This window comes from Cydia splendana, chromosome 12 (assembly GCF_910591565.1).
Source record: "Cydia splendana chromosome 12, ilCydSple1.2, whole genome shotgun sequence".
Lineage (NCBI taxonomy): Eukaryota > Metazoa > Arthropoda > Insecta > Lepidoptera > Tortricidae > Cydia > Cydia splendana.
The window spans coordinates 8,624,662-8,643,050 of NC_085971.1; the positions used below are offsets into that span (position 1 = coordinate 8,624,662).

Below are 18,389 nucleotides of genomic sequence, written 5' to 3' on the forward strand. Positions count from 1 at the left end.
TACATGTGAATATATGGCAGGATAAAAGAGTACATTAAATAATAACCTAAAAATATTTATGCTTATCGTAAAATATAACAATTGTATTAAATATCAGCAAGCCAAATGTCTGAAGTGCAGTCCCCTCCCGGATACCTGCAAAAAGGAAATTGATTCAAACGCTGTATTGTATAAAAGGGGAGACTTCGTATCAAGCAGTTAGGTATCTATGTATATAATATTTAGGTAGTATCTATCATATCCTGAAGTAAGTCATATACAGCGATCCTATAACTTCTTATATGTAAGTACCTATATGTTAACAATGGGGTTAAAAATGGCATTTCTTCACTACGGAAAGCGCCCGTGATTGATGGTTGAGTTTGATGGTTTTTAAGGGGACCCTGCTCGAAGAATGTCAACCGGAATATGCTATTATTAACTATCACTAAACTTTACTATGTCGTTAGTCCATAATTATGTTTGTTTTTATAACTGGATATGTTTATTTTTTAGTATGTGGATTTTTATAGCCGCTATAAGAACAAACAGGTGAAGTCCGGCTAAGCTACCTTTGCACCGACTTTGTATAGTGTCATTATAAAAGTACCTATGTACTCATATTTTCATTGAAATTTGACATTTAATGATGATATTGCCACGCTTTTCATTATTACAGAGTTAACTTCGTCCGACTCTAATGTTTAGTTTTACGTCCCGATTCGAACAATGCAAGTCACAGCGGTACAATACCGATCTGTCAGTGTCAAAAGTGACGTTTTCCGGTTGAAGAAAAGTTACCTTTGACACTTAAAGATCGGTATCGTACCGCTGTGACTTCTTGCAAGCATTATTTGAATCGGGCCGATAGTTTATTTTTTTCTGACCTCATTTCATGTGGCAAGACAGGCCCGTTGGGTTCTTGTCCGAAGTCGATCAGGAAGTTTGGGTCCAGAGTCATACCTCCGTTTTCGGTATCAATGTCCAGTTTCACGATCCAGCCGCCCTGTAACAAACATGCTATAGCAGGCGTGGCTCACTCCGCGATTTCGTCGCTTTGCAACATGTAGCTAAAAGTACATCCGTTCCACACCAATTTTGGTGGCTAGCCATAAGCCGTGCGTGGCGCTGTCGCCACCTAGCGCCCATATCTGTCCTGATCGTAACAGACGCGTTTTGTTAGAGGGTGAGTCTTCTGAACCTAGTACTAGATTATTTATTCTGTGGCTATACTAAGTAATAGTATTTTAAGTAACAATTAAAACTAATGTCTTAGTTTTTATGGCATTGTTCATAAACACACTACAAGCCTGAATTAGCAATTAATCGTTTGGCAATCTGTCATTTTGACTTACGTTTGTGTAAAGCAGGGATAAAACATAAATTATTAGCGAACTGAGCCTTTTAAAGTTTATGAATAAGGAGGCTAGAGTTCAGACGGTACAGCTACTCATTTTTGCTCTTGGGCTTGGGAATTAGTTTTCAGTTATTTAATACATTACCTATATAAGCAATATATGATAAATAATATTCATACTTTCCCTAATGTCCTAAATAACAACTAAACTTGAATATTATCTTGGAAATACCACGCGCCCCTCACATACTCGAAGTAATGCGAAATTTAATAAAGGCCAGGCAGTATTTTTGGAGAAAATTCAGGGCATTCCCATGAAATAAAATGAAAGGGGCATTATTAATAATATTGCCAAGAGACACATACGAAACTATCATTAGGTACTATTAAGAAAAGCTAAGTGTTATCATGTGTAAATATTATTTTTATAGGAAGATATTTGTACTCATTAAGGTGCCGTGGTTTAAGGTAACTCTGCATAAGTAAGCGCGAGGTTCCAAATCAGACATTTTATGAAGTAAAATTTTGAAGTCAATTAAGAGTAGTCGTGATAGTTGAGATTAGGTACGCCGTTATAATATACCGTATAAAGTAAGTACCCGATAAAAATCGTTATACTTACGCCACCTTAAGAAAGGTTCCTCACTATTAGAGATGCCACGAATATTCGGCAACTATTCGGTATTCGGCCTCTTCGGCCACTTTACCGAATATTCGGTATTCGGCCGAATGTTGTCTACTATTCGGCCGAATACCGAATATCTGTTGCACCTACCTAAAATGAAAAATTACACAAAAAAAAACAAAATCTAGGTATATTTAATATTTAAAATGTTTTCTTGGAAACTAGTTAAATACGAAGGCACGATTTTGAGCATTTGTTGATTCCAAAATATTTTATTTTTGTCATGGGTCTGATTTGATTGACTCTACATTAATTAATCTGTTCAACAAAAATATATCTTAGCAAACATTGTGTTTTGTTGGCGAACAGTTTTCATAATAACTGTGACTCAAAATGTCATGCCGAATATTCGGTCGCACAATTTTAGGTATTCGGCCGAGAGGGGGGCCGAATATTCGGTATTCGGGATTCGGCCAAATTCACTATTCGGGGCATCTCTACTCACTATCACTACACCTTACAAAACAAACTATTCTGCCGCGTCTGTTTGTGAATTTGTATATTCGCGATAAACTCTAAAACTACTGAACGGATTTTCATGCGGTTTTCACTTATCAATAGAGTGATTCTTAAGGAAGATTTAGGTGTATAATTTGTTTATTTTAAATACATTTCAAGTGTGTAAAATAAAACTAAAATAATTAAATCTGATACCTCTTCACTGGTTTTCGGATAGAACTGTTTATCAAAAGGTGAGAAAAGCGAGCACGACACATAAAGTCTCTTGCCGTCAAGAGACAGCTGTAGCATCTGTGGGCTGCCTTGCAGAGTCTTGCCTTTCACCGTCACTTGCTTATACGGGCCCTAGAAACAACAGTTAAAGTAATGTTTGGAGAGACCCCACACTAGCGTCTTTTGAGCGTCGGTGTCTAGTCAGCGCTATGGAAAATAGCGTCAATGAGCGGTTGCCCCAACGTTGCGTCGAGCAGCAGCCATAGAGTTGGGTAGACGCTCGCGCTCGGGAGACGCTAATGGGGGGTGGCCCTTAACACTGTTAAAATTGCCCAATAAAAAAAAAAACTTCAAAGATATCGTTTACATAAATTTTACAGTACAAAACGATATTCTCTATCGCACACCTCAATAAAAGAAAACGGTACAAATCACAAACTCAAAAGTAAAGGCAACATCTCTCACTCACTGACTCTTACCGCTAAAGACAAAAAGCGATCACATTCAGACAACCTTTGTCTTCCAAACAACAATTTTTTTTTGTAATTACAACGATTTTATTTCCTGAACAAAAGCAGATCTTTTGTCTTTTATTGTAGATTCTGGAGTACAGTACATGTTGCTTTTGACTACTTATATTTTCGTGTACATTATTTGTTTTGCGCAATCACAGCCGAAAAACAGAGGAACAACAGAACAAAGTAATTTACGAAACAATACGAGAGCAGCGACGCAGAACACAACGAATGACGTGGCAGTATGAAATACTGTAAAGTCATGTGGCCCTCTCAACTTGTATTATACATATAATCATTTATTACACTGCATATAACTACAGGTAATACACTTATACCTAAAGCGGGTACGAATCAGGAGGTAAATATAGAATTATAGTTATTGTTGTCTTAAATACTTTAACACCCTTAAAGTCGATTGCATTTGGAAAAACGCAGACAAATAAAATTAAAAATTTATTTGATTCCATGCATAAATAAAAAGGAAATGGCGCCGAGAAAGCTGAATCTATAGTCTGTGCGGAAAAAGAAGAGTCGTTCTTCTCTTTCCGAACAGACTCCAATAGCTTTAACCAACTTTCTTCATTCAAAAACTACTGTTTTATACCACTCCTGCTCGGTAAGGCTTTGGACTTTTAAGACATGATTTTTAATGATAAATACTAAAATCATTAATTGTCATTTTCCTTTAAAAGTTTGTTTGCCTCACGCGAACCCTAAAACTCTAGCAACGCCTAAGATCCGACTTAATGAAACCCATTCCTTAACTTTTTTTTTTACCTTATTGTCCTTATCTTCAACAACAGTTAAGTTATCACTAGCAATCTGTCCTCCCAAAAAGACCTGGCCGGTTAGCTTTGGATTTTCCGGATCCGACACGTCATATTGACGTACGTCCCCGTGCAGCCAGCACGTGAAGTATAGATACTTGTCATCCAATGACAGCAGGATGTCGGTCATCAATCCTGAGGGGAAAAGTTAATAAAAGTGTCAGACCCATTTACCGGCAAAAGTTTTGCTGAATCTGAGGAAAAATTAATAAGTTAGGTAGTTTTAAAACATTTCTGGTTTTACTAGTACTTTTTTCATATTGAATGTAGCAAATAAATGACGGTACCAGTAATTTTTTGCGACAGTAAGGAGAATCGTTACCGTTAAGCTCGGTTTCTACGCCATCTTGCAATACTTTTTTTGCTGGCACATCAATGATTTTATCAGCTCTCCACTTCCCATCGGAGGTTTTTTTGAATCTGAAAAGAGTTTAAAGTTAAAGGATGTAAGGCTTTTTTTGGTTTGCCGCGTCCGATTCCTAATTGAGAAAGTTTTGCTGGTTTCGCTTTGGTCACTACATTACTGACTGCTTTGAAACTGTGTAACCAAATGTTCTCATTTGCTAGCTGTAAATATGTAGAAACTATCAAGTAGAAAAAGAAACTTTAGGTGAGGGTGTATTTAATTATGGTCGCGCTTAACGCATAACATATTTATAACGCTTGTCTTTTGTTATTATACGACCGAAATGAAAATGGCATTCGAATGTATCGTCAGCACAATATTATTTGTAATTATCCATTACGTTATCATAAAATAAAATGCATTCATTAGTCAATGAATTTAATTATTTTGTTAAATTCAGTGTATATAAACAAGTATTTAAAACGATTTATTTAGGTACTTTGTAGCAGGTAATGATACCTGCCTACGGATTGATAGCGATACGATGGTGTTACTTATGAGGTTATGAGTGAATGATTTTTGGTTGTTTCTAGGACTTAGGTAGGTACACAATCACTTTAATTTTATTAAGGTAATGTAATTTTATGTTATCATTTTTATTTCCCAGTATCATTTGACAATGTCATTTCATGCATTAATTCAATACCATTTCACGATTAAATAATAACGCGTGGTGTCATAATGTAACATTGGCGGCATTATGTCTCCCGCGATAAGCGCGAGTATACCACGTTGGCTATTTGTAATTTTTATTATATTGGTTCAAATACTCGTAAATATACCTATTACAAAAGGTAAAAAGACAAAGGCATCTATTATTCAGCCTTCAATCCTTACAAATCTCTTACCTGAAAACGTTAGCCTCGACGCCGCATCCGACAAATCCCAAAGCGGCTTTAGGATCATGGAGAAATCTGACCTCAAGGGGAGCTGTGCCCTCCTTGCCCAGATCTATGACTTGTTGCAGCTCTCGAGTTGACCACTTGTACATATTTAAGGATGAGCCGTATCTCTTCGGATTGGCCACGTCATCAGGGTGGAAGCCTCTTTAATACGAATACGATTTTTTTTAGAAAATATCATTAGGAGAAATCAAAGTATAAAGTATAAAATAAAAGAAGTCATTAAAAAAATCTTACGTTTTAAAATATTTGGGTGTACCCCATTCCGTAGATATCATAGCATCGTGGTAAGGCTGATACCAAAAGTCATAACCAAACTGCGCAGTTTTTCCTTTTGTCCACGTCCCTAAAAATAACGCAAAATGTCAAGAGGTAGGTTAGGGAGTAAGGAGCGTGTGGCGTAATCTATTGAATAATCTCTCCCCTCCGTCAAAACGGGCCAAAGGCACGTCCACAAGCATTCACCTGTCACTTTCAAAGTCTGCGAGTCGATGAGGAGGAAATCCCCTTTCCCGTTTTCGTCTTTATCGCCCATCGTTGAGATCATGATTTCGCCAGATGCTAGGCAGTGCGTCGTGTGAGGGAAACTGCAGTTGAATGACCTCATCTCCGAGCCGTCGATTACCTGGTAACGAGATAAAGGGGCTATGAACACTCGATAAAGAAACGGAGGTGAGAATATTAAGCAGTTTGGACAAACATTGTTTCTCCTAATGGAAAATAAAATGAGTCGCCGGTTGCTCGTGAAGTCGTAACCCTCGTACCGCTCGTGCTCGGGAACTTTATGTTTTGAAGTAAGTACCGTGGTTTTTAGAAAATTAATTTATCATTATAAAATTATTAGGTTGAGCCTTGTGTAGTATAATTATTTTGGCAAAAATATGTACCTACTAAGTACTAATTTTTATAAAAGAATATATTTTTTATATGATTGTAATCTATTCGTTTTAAGTCTTATTTCTTGTTATATGTATGTTATTTGATTTAGATACATAATTTGAATAGGTCATTATCCAAAAATAAAAGTATGAAAACATTTTGATGTTACTCAAACGTCAAGTTGGTAAATTTTGACTAAAATCTTACTATGTACCCTACTATAACCTATAACCTACTATATTGAATAAATGACACATGCCATTTTTACTAAGTGGATAGGTATTTAGAAATACATCCACCTGAATATGTAAATCGTAAGTTCAAACTGGCGGAAAAGTGTGTGAAAAGGATAACACAAGGTTTAACAGCCAATATAACGAGTTCGCGAACTGTCTGGCGTGAGTTGGAATGTTTGAAGTTTGGCGACAGATTCGGGATGGGTTTCGGAGCTAGTTGCGCGAAATTTCACTTCCGAACTATGTGACGCCCTCGGCAATTATGGAGTTGGGTGATGATCGATAAAGTAATATGGGAAATGTTTCTATGGCCGACAAGGCGTTGATAATTACCAGATTACTAGTCAATGACTCAAGCGGACTTTTTTCCCCAATGTATATTTTACTAGGTAGTATGAGAAAAAATAATTGAATATTTTATGAAGTTATCCCTAATAGTTAATATCAGAGTAAAATTTTGAAATAAATTATCTAGAACAAGGTGGTTTCTAAGTATGCTTATGATTCAAGCATTACCTATTCGTAAGGTATTTATATTATGTTTCTAGCAAATAACAATGAATCAACAAAAAACATGGCGATTACCGTCCTTGGACCCGATAGGTACAGGCGTTGCGAGAAACTCATACATTGCCCTTGGCTTGAAGAGGAAATAATTTGCACAAGTGCTTAAAAATGCAGTTTTATGGTTAAAAGTTTGAAACATAATAGCGTCAGTCACGGACACAGGCTCAATCTTGTGCTTCGTCGTAAAAGAGAACTTTTTTATCACTAGATCGGGAAAAGTTTTTAAATATGGCTTTTATAAAATTTTCAAAGCAATAAGAAAGTCGTTATTTGAAGACTCCTCAAATAATGACTTTTATATTGTTTGGAATTGCCCTTACCAGGATTCGAAACCGGGACCTCCTGCTTCGTACAAGTATTGTTTTAGTTGTTAATAAAAATCTAAAATATCTAAATAATTAAAACTAAATGTACCTTATGCATCTTCGGCTTGCGCGGGTCAGTGCCAACGTCTACCACGTACACATTGCTGGAGACCAACGCGGGCAGGATCAGCAAGTCCCTCTTCAAGTTAGCGTTGTCATGGCAACTCGAGCATACATTCCACCCGCTGTGGTGTAGCTCGTCACCCAATTGGCCGGTGTACGTGCGATGGATTACCTAAAAAAATCACAATTTGTTTTTTCGATTTGAATTCATGAATATAAATTAATTTGTTGTAGGTATTAGGTAAAATGGGACAATAGACCTAGTCAAGATTACCTGCGAAATCACATAACAAATTAATTGGTCCGATATTGAGTAAGGTCAAGGATATTTTCTCTCTCGTCTCTCAGACGGTTGCCACAATAAATGATGTAACAACGGCCAGGGCGTTTAGAGCCGATGGTGGCCGGTACGTAAGGGTTGATGGCGACCAACTACTGGAATATGTGGATTAAAATACTTGGAAAGATCTTGGGAGTGGTCTGTAAACGATTCTAGTCTACAGGTAGATTTTATTTCGGCTGTTTTGAGCACGATAATGCAAATTATGTTTCCCTTTCGGCTAACTTAAGAACGTGACTGTATTCACATGCTTATTCTCTGCTCAAAAATAAGATAACTTGCTTATTTCCTGTATGTACGGGAGCTTCGAATCGAACCAATCGATCGAGTTCCATTTGTTTAAAATAAAAGGTTCAATTTATACTTCAGTATGGTGAATATAATTTGCATTGCCCAGTTAAGCATAATGACATGCTCTTGGTTCGGATGTGGAGCGCAAACAACGCATGCAATGGCTTTATGCCCCCAGTCATTCTCGCAATGTGTGCTGAAAATGTTTCCACTATTCTTTACTGAGATCGGGCTTGGAATATTTATTGGATGAAAATTGACAGAAATAATAAACGCTGTAGCATAATTCTTATTTACCTCGAAGGTGGATAAGTGGCATATTTTGATTCTTCTCAAAATATACCCATATACAAATAACTATATATACTTTTTTTGTTTGCGCCTGTGTAGGAAAATGTTCATATTTCAAAAGTTTGTTAACAATAAGTCACATCTGTTACAAAGGAGTGATGCATGACATAATTTTTGAATTATATTTTTCTAGTGGGGACTATAGCCCAAGCCCTCTCGCGCATGAGAAAAGGCCCGTGCCCTGTGCCCAGCAGTGGGATGTATATAGGCTAAATTAATATTTGCCTATATTATGTATTTTTCAAGTAAAACTATTTTTGTTTCTAGTATTTAATAACTTGGCTGGTATTGGTTATTTACTCTTAACTCCACTAGAGTCGCAGCGCCATACTGCCGTATTCGAACTTCAAGATATTCACAAGAGACGACACGTAGTAGATCCATTCTAGATACGTTATAGTTTAGATATCAACTAGTTCTCTTTTGCAGCGCAATTCGGGCAACCAATGTCACTTTTACGTTAGATAGAGTAAGATATCTATTAGATGTGAATTGGATCTCTAAGTCATATAATTCCTGTGGAAATCGTTCAACAGTATCTCCAGAATAGCGCAAATGTCAAATTTGACAGGTTAGATCTTAAACATATCGTTATCGTATCTTGGTGATGTCTAATAGATGTCTATTTCAAAATCCGAATCGGGCCCATAGGCTGTGGTAGCCGCTAAACATCATTTGCGAGCCATTTACGTCAAGCTTGTTTTTCACTGCCAGGGTATAAAAAACAAACCGCTTCTTCCTTTATGTCACATAATTCTAATAGTTAGACATAAACTGACCCCACAAAGCCCACGGAAACATTCATAAAACTACAAAATTACCGAAACGTATCTCTTAATCCCCACAACAAATCTCGGACGGATATATTACATTCCGTTTGTTAATTTACTTCCCGGTCCGTATTGCAGCAAAGTATACAGTAATACCTACCAGCTGAAGCCTGGAATCCTCCAGGATTACCTCGACGTTATTGCCTCGGTGCGACATCGCTCTGAACTAAATGTCCCTTTGCGTTCACCAAACGGTTAACTAGATAGTTGACCGAAAACAGGGTGTTTTAGGCCAAAACTAGAATTGAAATAGATTATATGTATACCCACCTGTAAACCGCATAGCCAATTTATGAATGAACTCCATTTATAATATGCCCATGCAATTTTGTAGCTCACCTACCCAAGTCTCAAGTACCTTTGACAGTAAAATTAAAAGAAATATAAATCTAAACTTCAAGACCTTCAAGATCTTTGAAACTAAGTCTAACAAAAGTTATTTATTTACTGTCTACTGTCAAGTTATTTTATTTACGATTGCGAGAATACAGAGAATAATCCTGACAGTGAATGATCTCAGAGATTTACTCGTGCGTACTCGTGGATATGCCATAATAATTTTGTGCCTTATTTATTTCTCCGCCAAATCGAAGATTCGATAGGAGGGAAAATAATGATTCAGATAGAGTTAGACCAAGAGAAGTCTGCAACGATTTGGATAGCACACGCAGTGCAAGTGTCATTCATACATCATAATTTCATAGAAGTTTGACGTTTAAAATAACACTGGCACTGCGTGTGCTATCAAAATCGTTGCAGACTTGTTTTGGTCTAACTCTAAGTAATAACGCAAATTTTGAAACTACGACGCAGACGCGATCGAAATCGAAACGAAAAACTCATTACACTACACAACGACCTATTTATTCTTAAACATAAAACAAGGATTTTAGCCAGTAACAAGTGACATTTAATTAAATTCACGGCAATGTAGCCAGAAACTAGATATATGAACATAACGTGACAATGCAGTCGCACATTGATTTTAACATTTGCAATAACAAATTATGCGTTTTACCTGAAAATATAGAAAAAACTTCAAGTGTCCTAAAATATATATTTTCAACTTCTAACAAACGGAGTACAGTGAATTACGATGCTCTTCAATACATTATTAATAGGTGTACATTATTAGGTAAGCAAGGATTTAAAATAAATAGCTTAAACAAGCCATACATCATGATAAATATAATAGCCTATACCTAGGAACTTTCTTTGGCCCGAAGAAAAACTTTTTTTCCTTTATACCTCTGATTATTATTTTTTTGTTTCGGCCAGAAGAAAGAATACCTACGTTAAAATAATAACGAGAGGTTTTGCTCTAATTAACGATGACTGTACTATAGGAGAATTACAAAATTCGTATTTCAAGTTTTTAGGCCAGTTATTTTATTTTATTCTAGTCAACGATGTGCTTAATTAACATCCAAAATATCAACGTTTTCTCCCATTAATTACTTATTTCAGGGCCTTTGAAATATGTATTTACTAAATATATATCATAATGTACCTACTTAACAAAAAGTTACGACTCCTCTTTTCGACAAGCTTTATTGCCTTATATCTGATCTATATTTTTAATATAGTATTAACTTGTTAACATTTCTCCCTTTGAATTTCTGGTAGAAAGTAAATTTCTATTCCTTTTTATAGGCGACGGCAGGAGAGTTAAGTGGAATGAAGGCATTAAATGAACGAATGAGTAAATGTGAACATTGAAGAAACTTTTTAGTCGATCTTACAATTTCGCTGTTGAACCTATTGCTGCCGGTACGATAAAAACTGATTTAAAAATTCCGCTGTTGACATGGCATTATGGCGTATTCTCGGTACTAGTTATTTTTTTACAAAATCAGCCTCGAAACCGGGAATTCCCGGTTTTCGTCATACAATTTCATTCCCGAGCATTCCCATTCTCTACATGATGTGTTTTTGTGCGCTTTAATTCAACTCTGGTACTGATAAGTACCATATTTATACTACAAATGTACATACACACCAAATGAATGCCTTTGCCGATGGCTGTTACGCGTGATAGGGCACTATTCTAGGACACAAATGGATGGAATGCGTGCCGAGGATGTTTTATGCATGTCCTATGAATCATACGTGATGAAACAATTGAGCTTCACGCTCATTATCAGACTATTCATGTGTGGCTTTATCCTATAATCTGTCCACAGTTCTGCTGCATACAATACGTAAAATATTTCACGTCTATTCTGCCTTAATACTTTTGTAAAAGTGTGAAACACTCGCAAATAAATTAACATTACTGTTTCAAAGGTAGTTAAAAAAGTTTATAAACCTATATTTCTTACGTTCATCTCGTTTTTTGAATAAAAAATGGCTGTGACATACAGACAGACGCACCAAAACCTAAAATAATATTATAAGTTATAACGCAAATTATATGTCAGTCTGCTGAACATGACACAATTCATGAGTATCTCAGAGAAAATCCATTTGGATGAAAAGATTTAGGTATTCACAAATAAACGTATTCCAAATAAAAGGTTTTCCAAATATACTTTATTATTACTTGTCTTTTCAAAAAGTAACGATGTACGTTTAGGCAATGTATTTAATTTCTAGCTCATATTGTATGGTGTAACAATGAAAATTATTGTAAAATGTCAAAATCTCATAATATTGTCAATGTGACTTGTACAACGTGGCTTACAATTATGCAATTCTCAACATGATTGCCTTTAGGCAAAGAGAACCCCTTTATACTACCTATATAGAGGGGTCCTGTCATAGTAAATTTTGTAGTCACAGTAAATTTACTGCCATCTATCGACATACGACTAAAACTCAAAATGAAAACGTATAAAATTATCAAAAAAATGTATGTGTATGGATAAATGATTTTATTATTTTTATATCATTTTGACCCATGTAAATTCACTAATATCTATGTGTTAAAATTGTTAAATATGAAACGGTGTCGTGTCACGCCATCTAGCCGAGCATAGGCTAAAGGTGTGTGCGCCATCTATTCGAGAATGACTTTTTCTTGATTTCCGAGGCACATTTTTTCCTTAGACTTTATTCATCTTATACGAAGTTACACATGTCTTTGCTTTAGGTAATATAAAAAAATACAAACCTGGCTATACGTAGGCGACTTAGGGTCGACGTCGACGGTTGCCAAGTAGTCCTCTTTAGTCTTGTCGGGTTGCACACACACCACATACAGAAGCTCCTCTCGCGGCCCACTTCTGAAAGCCTCCAGTGGCGACGAGTAGCCGGGACCTTTGCCTTTAAAAAGTTAAATTAATGATGTATGTAGATTAATGTCTAATTATATAAAATATCGACAGATAAGCCTGCAGCACCTAATTAAGCATTGTGATTTTGCCCAGGACGAAAGTGCACGGGATTCCACTATAAATTTCACAGGTGGCATACAAAATCACTCCCTTATAAAAAAAAAACTCGTTGCGTATACACCTACAGCTATCTTAAGCCATACTTTAATTAACTTAGTGCTGCGTTGTTGGAAGTAAAAATGATCATTGCGATGAAATAAGAAGGGGAGCGAGAGTCAGAGGGAGTGAAGGTATAAAAATATGAATAAAATTAGGTGACTATGGAAATCTGATAATAAATAAATTGTAAAACGAGGCATCATTAAATACGTATGTGAGATAGGATTATTTATAAATAATTAGAGCAAAATAATAAATGGCTGTACATTTTTTGAGTATTATTAATGAAAGAGAATATTCTGAAAATATGACCATTAACCTGAATTACAGTTGATATGTGCGCGTAAAATAAAAATGATGCGTTGTTATCACCCGGAATTAAACCATCAATCATTTTACCACGTCGCAAAATACCTTTTCGGTTAATTAGGGGAACGTTGGGATATTTGGTAAACAAACAATGTGCTATTGATGGAATTACAGCGACAAAGGAGTAATTTATGTGCAGGGTACCTGACGCGATTAGTGAACCTGGCACGTGTTCCCATCGGACGCACAAATGGGGACAAGTCAAGTTTTCATCCATCCGAACCAGGATGATTTAACCTCGAGGTTCTTTACGACTATGCTTATAGTCCACTTTAGGTAGGTACCTACTTAAATAAAAGTAAAAAAATAATTTGTACATTTTTGGGTACCGTGGAATTAATTTACTTTGAATCCTGGGTTTACTTTGATAAAAACTTTACTTCGTGTTCAAACTCGAATATTACGCTTCCTGAACGCACCCTGTGGATTGTTTTTTTACGGTTGACAAGATTGAACGTCACTGTCAGTTAGTGATTTGTGTCCGTGGGATCAAGCATGTCGATCGATGGGAAAAAAATTAAAATATGTAAGTATCAGTTTTGTGTACTTTTAATAGCCTGTATAACTTCTAAATTAATGTGCAATGAGAAATATAGCAGATACATAAATTTGATGTAATCCATTAAATCAGGCATGTACCGGCCTATAACATTGATTCTTGTTGCAAATCATAATCATGGCGGCTATCTCGGTTTTTGTGGCATGACACCCGTCATTGATCGCCTATAAATAAGGGTTTACTTTGATCAATGACAACCGACGACAAATAGTTTTTTTAAGATTATTTAGATATTGAAGGTGTTTTAACTGATTCTTGTATTATTGTTTTAGAATAATGCCTGAGTATATAGGAACTACTCTGAAAAAGTTTTAAACCGGGCTGTGACAGAAGTGGTCGAAAGCAGGCCGTCGATACGCCAAGCATCCGTACATCATCGTATTCTTATTACATAGTGAAATAGACAGAGGAGCAAAAACCGATATTGACATTTTTTTAATTTATTTTTAGATTCCATATTCGGGGAGATAAATAAATATGAATTTTGAAATTGATCAAAGTAGTACCCCATTCCACGGTAGTTATAACATTTATTGATTAACCAACCAAATACAAAACCACCTGGATCTGTCACTGAACGACCTGAATTTAACCTACATTATTTGATCATGTTATGTTTTCATCTACCCTCAACTGGCATAAGAAGCCATTTGAGGGTAGATTTTGTTTAAACTTTTTTAAATATATTTACAGAGAAACAGACTATAGTTGGAGTACGCACTTATACTAGTTCGCTTGGAACTAGGAATCACCCGTGCTCGCTAAATAGTTAGAATGGCACCCCCGTGGCACCCCTCACTACGCACCCTTGTTTATGCAACGGGGAAAATAAATGTTTAGATACCTATCGACTATTTATTGAGACTGACAGTTCTTTTTATTAGAAAATAATGCAATCATCGACGAAAATTGAGTTTATTTTACCTAGCCCAGGATTGAGAGAAGAAAATATGAAGTGTTATGATTTTGTAGCCGTGTTAAATGTGCAGTTTTATTCAATAATGTCTCGCGTATTAAGATATTTTTAGTTCTAGACATGTAAGAGTTATAAGAGTAAGAGTTGTCAAGCAGGATTTTTCATCATAAGTTTCGCTAATTCTAAATATCCGTTGGTACCTGGCATCCCGTTTATACTAATGAAATTGTCCCAGCTAACACAAAAGGGTGGTTGTTATTTGTACTTAAGTTTTTATCTAGTCACTCTTGTTTTGTACCTAAAACTCCACAGATGCCTATAGAGTGCTGATAATATTCACACTCAAATGATAAAAAAATAAGTATAACAAATAGTTATGCTTACGGTCTCATAGTTTCCCAAAAAGTTTTAAGTCATAATGTATTGTTTGTCCGCATTTTCGTTAGTCATAATTTATTTGGTTCATAAACGCGTCACGTTTCAGGATTGCCATAAAACAAACCTAACCTAACCTATCTATAGGATGGTTGTCTATTGTTTGTCCGAACATTATATAAAATAATACTCATATGCCCGAATTTTATTTGCTCGAATTTCATTTGCCCTAATTGTTTGTTTACCATAAAAATTATGTGACATACTCTTTGTTTACCCGATTATTAGATTCCAGAACGTACGAGTGCCATACGTGTTGTTGTCCATATTATTAATTGTAATAATATTATTTAATAGAATATTTAACCTCACCTAACCCACTTTTCCAGTAGTATTTCTTTTCTGTAAGGGTCGCTGTTCAAACCTAACCTAACCCATTTTTCTAGTAGCATTTGAGTTCTGTAAGGGTCGCAATTCAAACCTAACCTAACTCACTTTTCTGATAGCATTTCTTTTCTGTAAGGGTCGCAGTTCAAACCTAAGCTAACCCACTTTTCCAGTAGCATTTCTTTTCTATAAGGGTCGCAGTTCAAACCTAACCTAACCCACTTTTCCAGTAGAATTACTTTTCTGTATGGGTCGCAGTTCAAACCTAACCTAACCCATTTTTCTAGTAGCATTTGGTTTCTGTAAAAAAAATATATTATGGCTAGTGATAATTATGGCTTACAATGATGATGACAAATGATATTATTGAAATTGATTTTATGGGAAACAAAGTTTCTGGCACGTGACTAATATAGTAAACAATAAGTATTGCATAATTATGTAATTATGGGAAACAATATAATTATTGCCCCTCATTCAAGTTATTTCCAACGTACAACATGTGAAACTCTAATGGTTAGCTAAAGTTTTCTCAATCTTCTAAAAACTCCCTTAGCTGAAATACCTGCTAGATACAAGTTCAATGTTTACCAAAAATTCGAAATACGATTTGGAACGTGCAATTACTTGTATTTTCACGCAAATATCAAGTAAAAATACATTTCATTTTTGCCCTCAAAGCCAGTATTCAGTATTCATTTCCCTCGGGCTATATTACAAAACCTCCACTTTCAAAGGTTCACTACAAAAATTCTTACATGGAAAATATTGTTAACTTCGTCTTTGAGCATTCATAATGAGAAAAATTTTTTTTTCTTTATCTGAACTGAGATTAAAGATGTTTTGTATCTTTTGAAGTCTTGTAAGGTCGCAAATGATTTATTACTAGGACCATGCTTCGTAGGTATATGCATCAAATACTGAAAAATATATTCGTTGCTTTTGCTCACTGGCTCTTTAGCGAAATCACAGTGTGCATGAGAATGCCGTACTTGATCATACTAAAAATACCATAAATATTTTATTTTAGGTTTTCTTTGCTGAATATGGCTTCTGTTGAATTTAGCTGACACTTATCCCCACTATGACCTTTTCTCGTTCGTTTATTATACTTGTCTTGTCGGGATGTCATCCCACTGGATTGCAGTGACAAAATAAGAATGGATTATGTATAAGTTGCTAAATTGTACTGAATACAATCGGGGTCCGATTTTTTTAATTTCGACCCCTCGATTTCGTATATTTCGTTCAATAATATTTTCACTACTAGGCATTTAAATTCTACTAGGTAATAGAATTGAAAACGAGTGGTCAATGTTAAAAACACTAGATTCCCAATTTCTATCGCTTGTATTTCAAAAAGGCTTATTATTAACCGGGCAGCTAAAATATTGAACAGGAACTTTCATTGGGCATATAATAATATAATTTGACTGTGCATTAATATTTTAACGCCAATAAATTTATATTAGCCTCAAATATAAGCATCATATTATTAAAATACTGGCAGCAAAATCAAGTCACCCAAATAATTTATAGGAAACTTGAAGTGATAAGTTGGCGTCTAAAATAATAAGTTGGCAACTAATATTGAAAAGCTCGATCATAAAATTTGATTGTCACCTAGTTGTTCACATCTAAAAGTAAGTACCTAATCATATTGAGCATATCGTTTCAGGTAGTAAACATTTTAATATGAAAGCAGTTAAATTTAATGAATATTAGTCACTATTTACACAAAACACCTCAAATTAATTTACCAATGCGCAATGGTCAGTATACTTATACTCGAAATTCCTAATAATGAAACACCTGATGGGCATTATACAATTCGATCTTTCAATTTTTAATTACTGATTTCAATAGTTACCACTGTGTTCAAACAGAGTCAAAAGATAGGTGCGACGACGAGCGAAGCGAGGAGGAGCGTGTTAGATTGACCGTGTAGTGACCAAACAAAATATTTTAAAAGAATTTCATTTTTGAATTAATAGATAGCCGTTTTCTTTTTAAAATGTGCTTCATAAATGGTCTCCAATATAATAATTCAGTTGCCAAATAAATACTTGGTACCTGCCTAAAAATAATCAGAAGCCGTAACGGCATTAAAACACAACTCATATTGATATATTTTAAGGCTCCGTTTTTGTTGCCAATATATTAATTTTAGTACCCATATCAATTTTTTTAAACTACCCAATTTGGATTAATTAGTTGACCGGTTAAATACGTGCCTTTCAAAAATAGCATTTCGCCGTTTTCCACAGATTATCGAGTGACGAAACCGAGCTCTCGAAATTCATAAATCGTCCTCCTGCAGTTAGATTATTTTAATGTGGTTTACACAAATATTTACAGAATTATTTTATCTCAAAATGTATTTATAAAAGTCGGCATTTATTTTACAATGCAGTAATAAAATAAAAATAAACAATTGTTAACTCTGTCAATGTATATTATTTATTATAATCCCAAGTTGGTAAAACAGGAAAGCTTCGTAACTTTCATTTGTAGTTTTTCATTTGGACAGACTGATAAGTTACAAAAACAAAGTAAGAATGTTTTAACATTCTACAGTTTGAATACATTGTAATAAATTACTCTTCGCATTATAAGTATACACTTAATTAATATTCTAATCACTAGCATTTGATACGAGTCTACGTCTTAATCGGTTAATCCAACAAATACATCTGAATTCTATAGTTCGCCAACATATATTTTACAAACTAATGAAATGTATTTGTTTATTTTAATATATAACTAAATAATATTCTCATAAATTGGGTGCTAACTTCTGTTAGTGCCAGTGTTGTCATTTAATTGGCCTAACCTCAAACCTTATGTACCTCGTCACCTTTTGCCCACTAAAAGCAATTTGGAAACAATTATTATAAAAATTTAAAGTGTACTTACAGCACGACATTATCACTGGATTTATTTTCACAAATAACACAGGACAGTTTGTTTTGAAGTTGATAACGTACAATCGAACACCTACAACGTTGATAAACTCACTTTGAGTGATCAAGTAAACACTGCTAGAACGAGTATTCACATATTTCTGTCCTTTTCCAACTC

At 35.1% G+C, this 18,389-nt stretch overlaps 1 protein-coding gene across 1 annotated transcript; it reads right to left on the bottom strand.

Annotated features, from left to right (window-relative positions):
• LOC134795413 (methanethiol oxidase) lies at positions 1 to 18,378 on the bottom strand. The gene is made up of 11 exons (XM_063767248.1): positions 18,225 to 18,378; positions 12,381 to 12,532; positions 7,443 to 7,628; positions 5,812 to 5,971; positions 5,584 to 5,692; positions 5,293 to 5,490; positions 4,361 to 4,458; positions 3,989 to 4,173; positions 2,676 to 2,825; positions 867 to 985; positions 1 to 135 (listed from the first exon to the last, which is right to left on the bottom strand). The coding sequence occupies exons 1-11, from the start codon at positions 18,232 to 18,234 to the stop codon at positions 87 to 89; spliced, it is 1,416 nt and encodes a 471-aa protein (XP_063623318.1). The 5' UTR covers positions 18,235 to 18,378; the 3' UTR covers positions 1 to 86.
• Between the last annotated feature and the right edge of the window lie 11 nt (positions 18,379 to 18,389).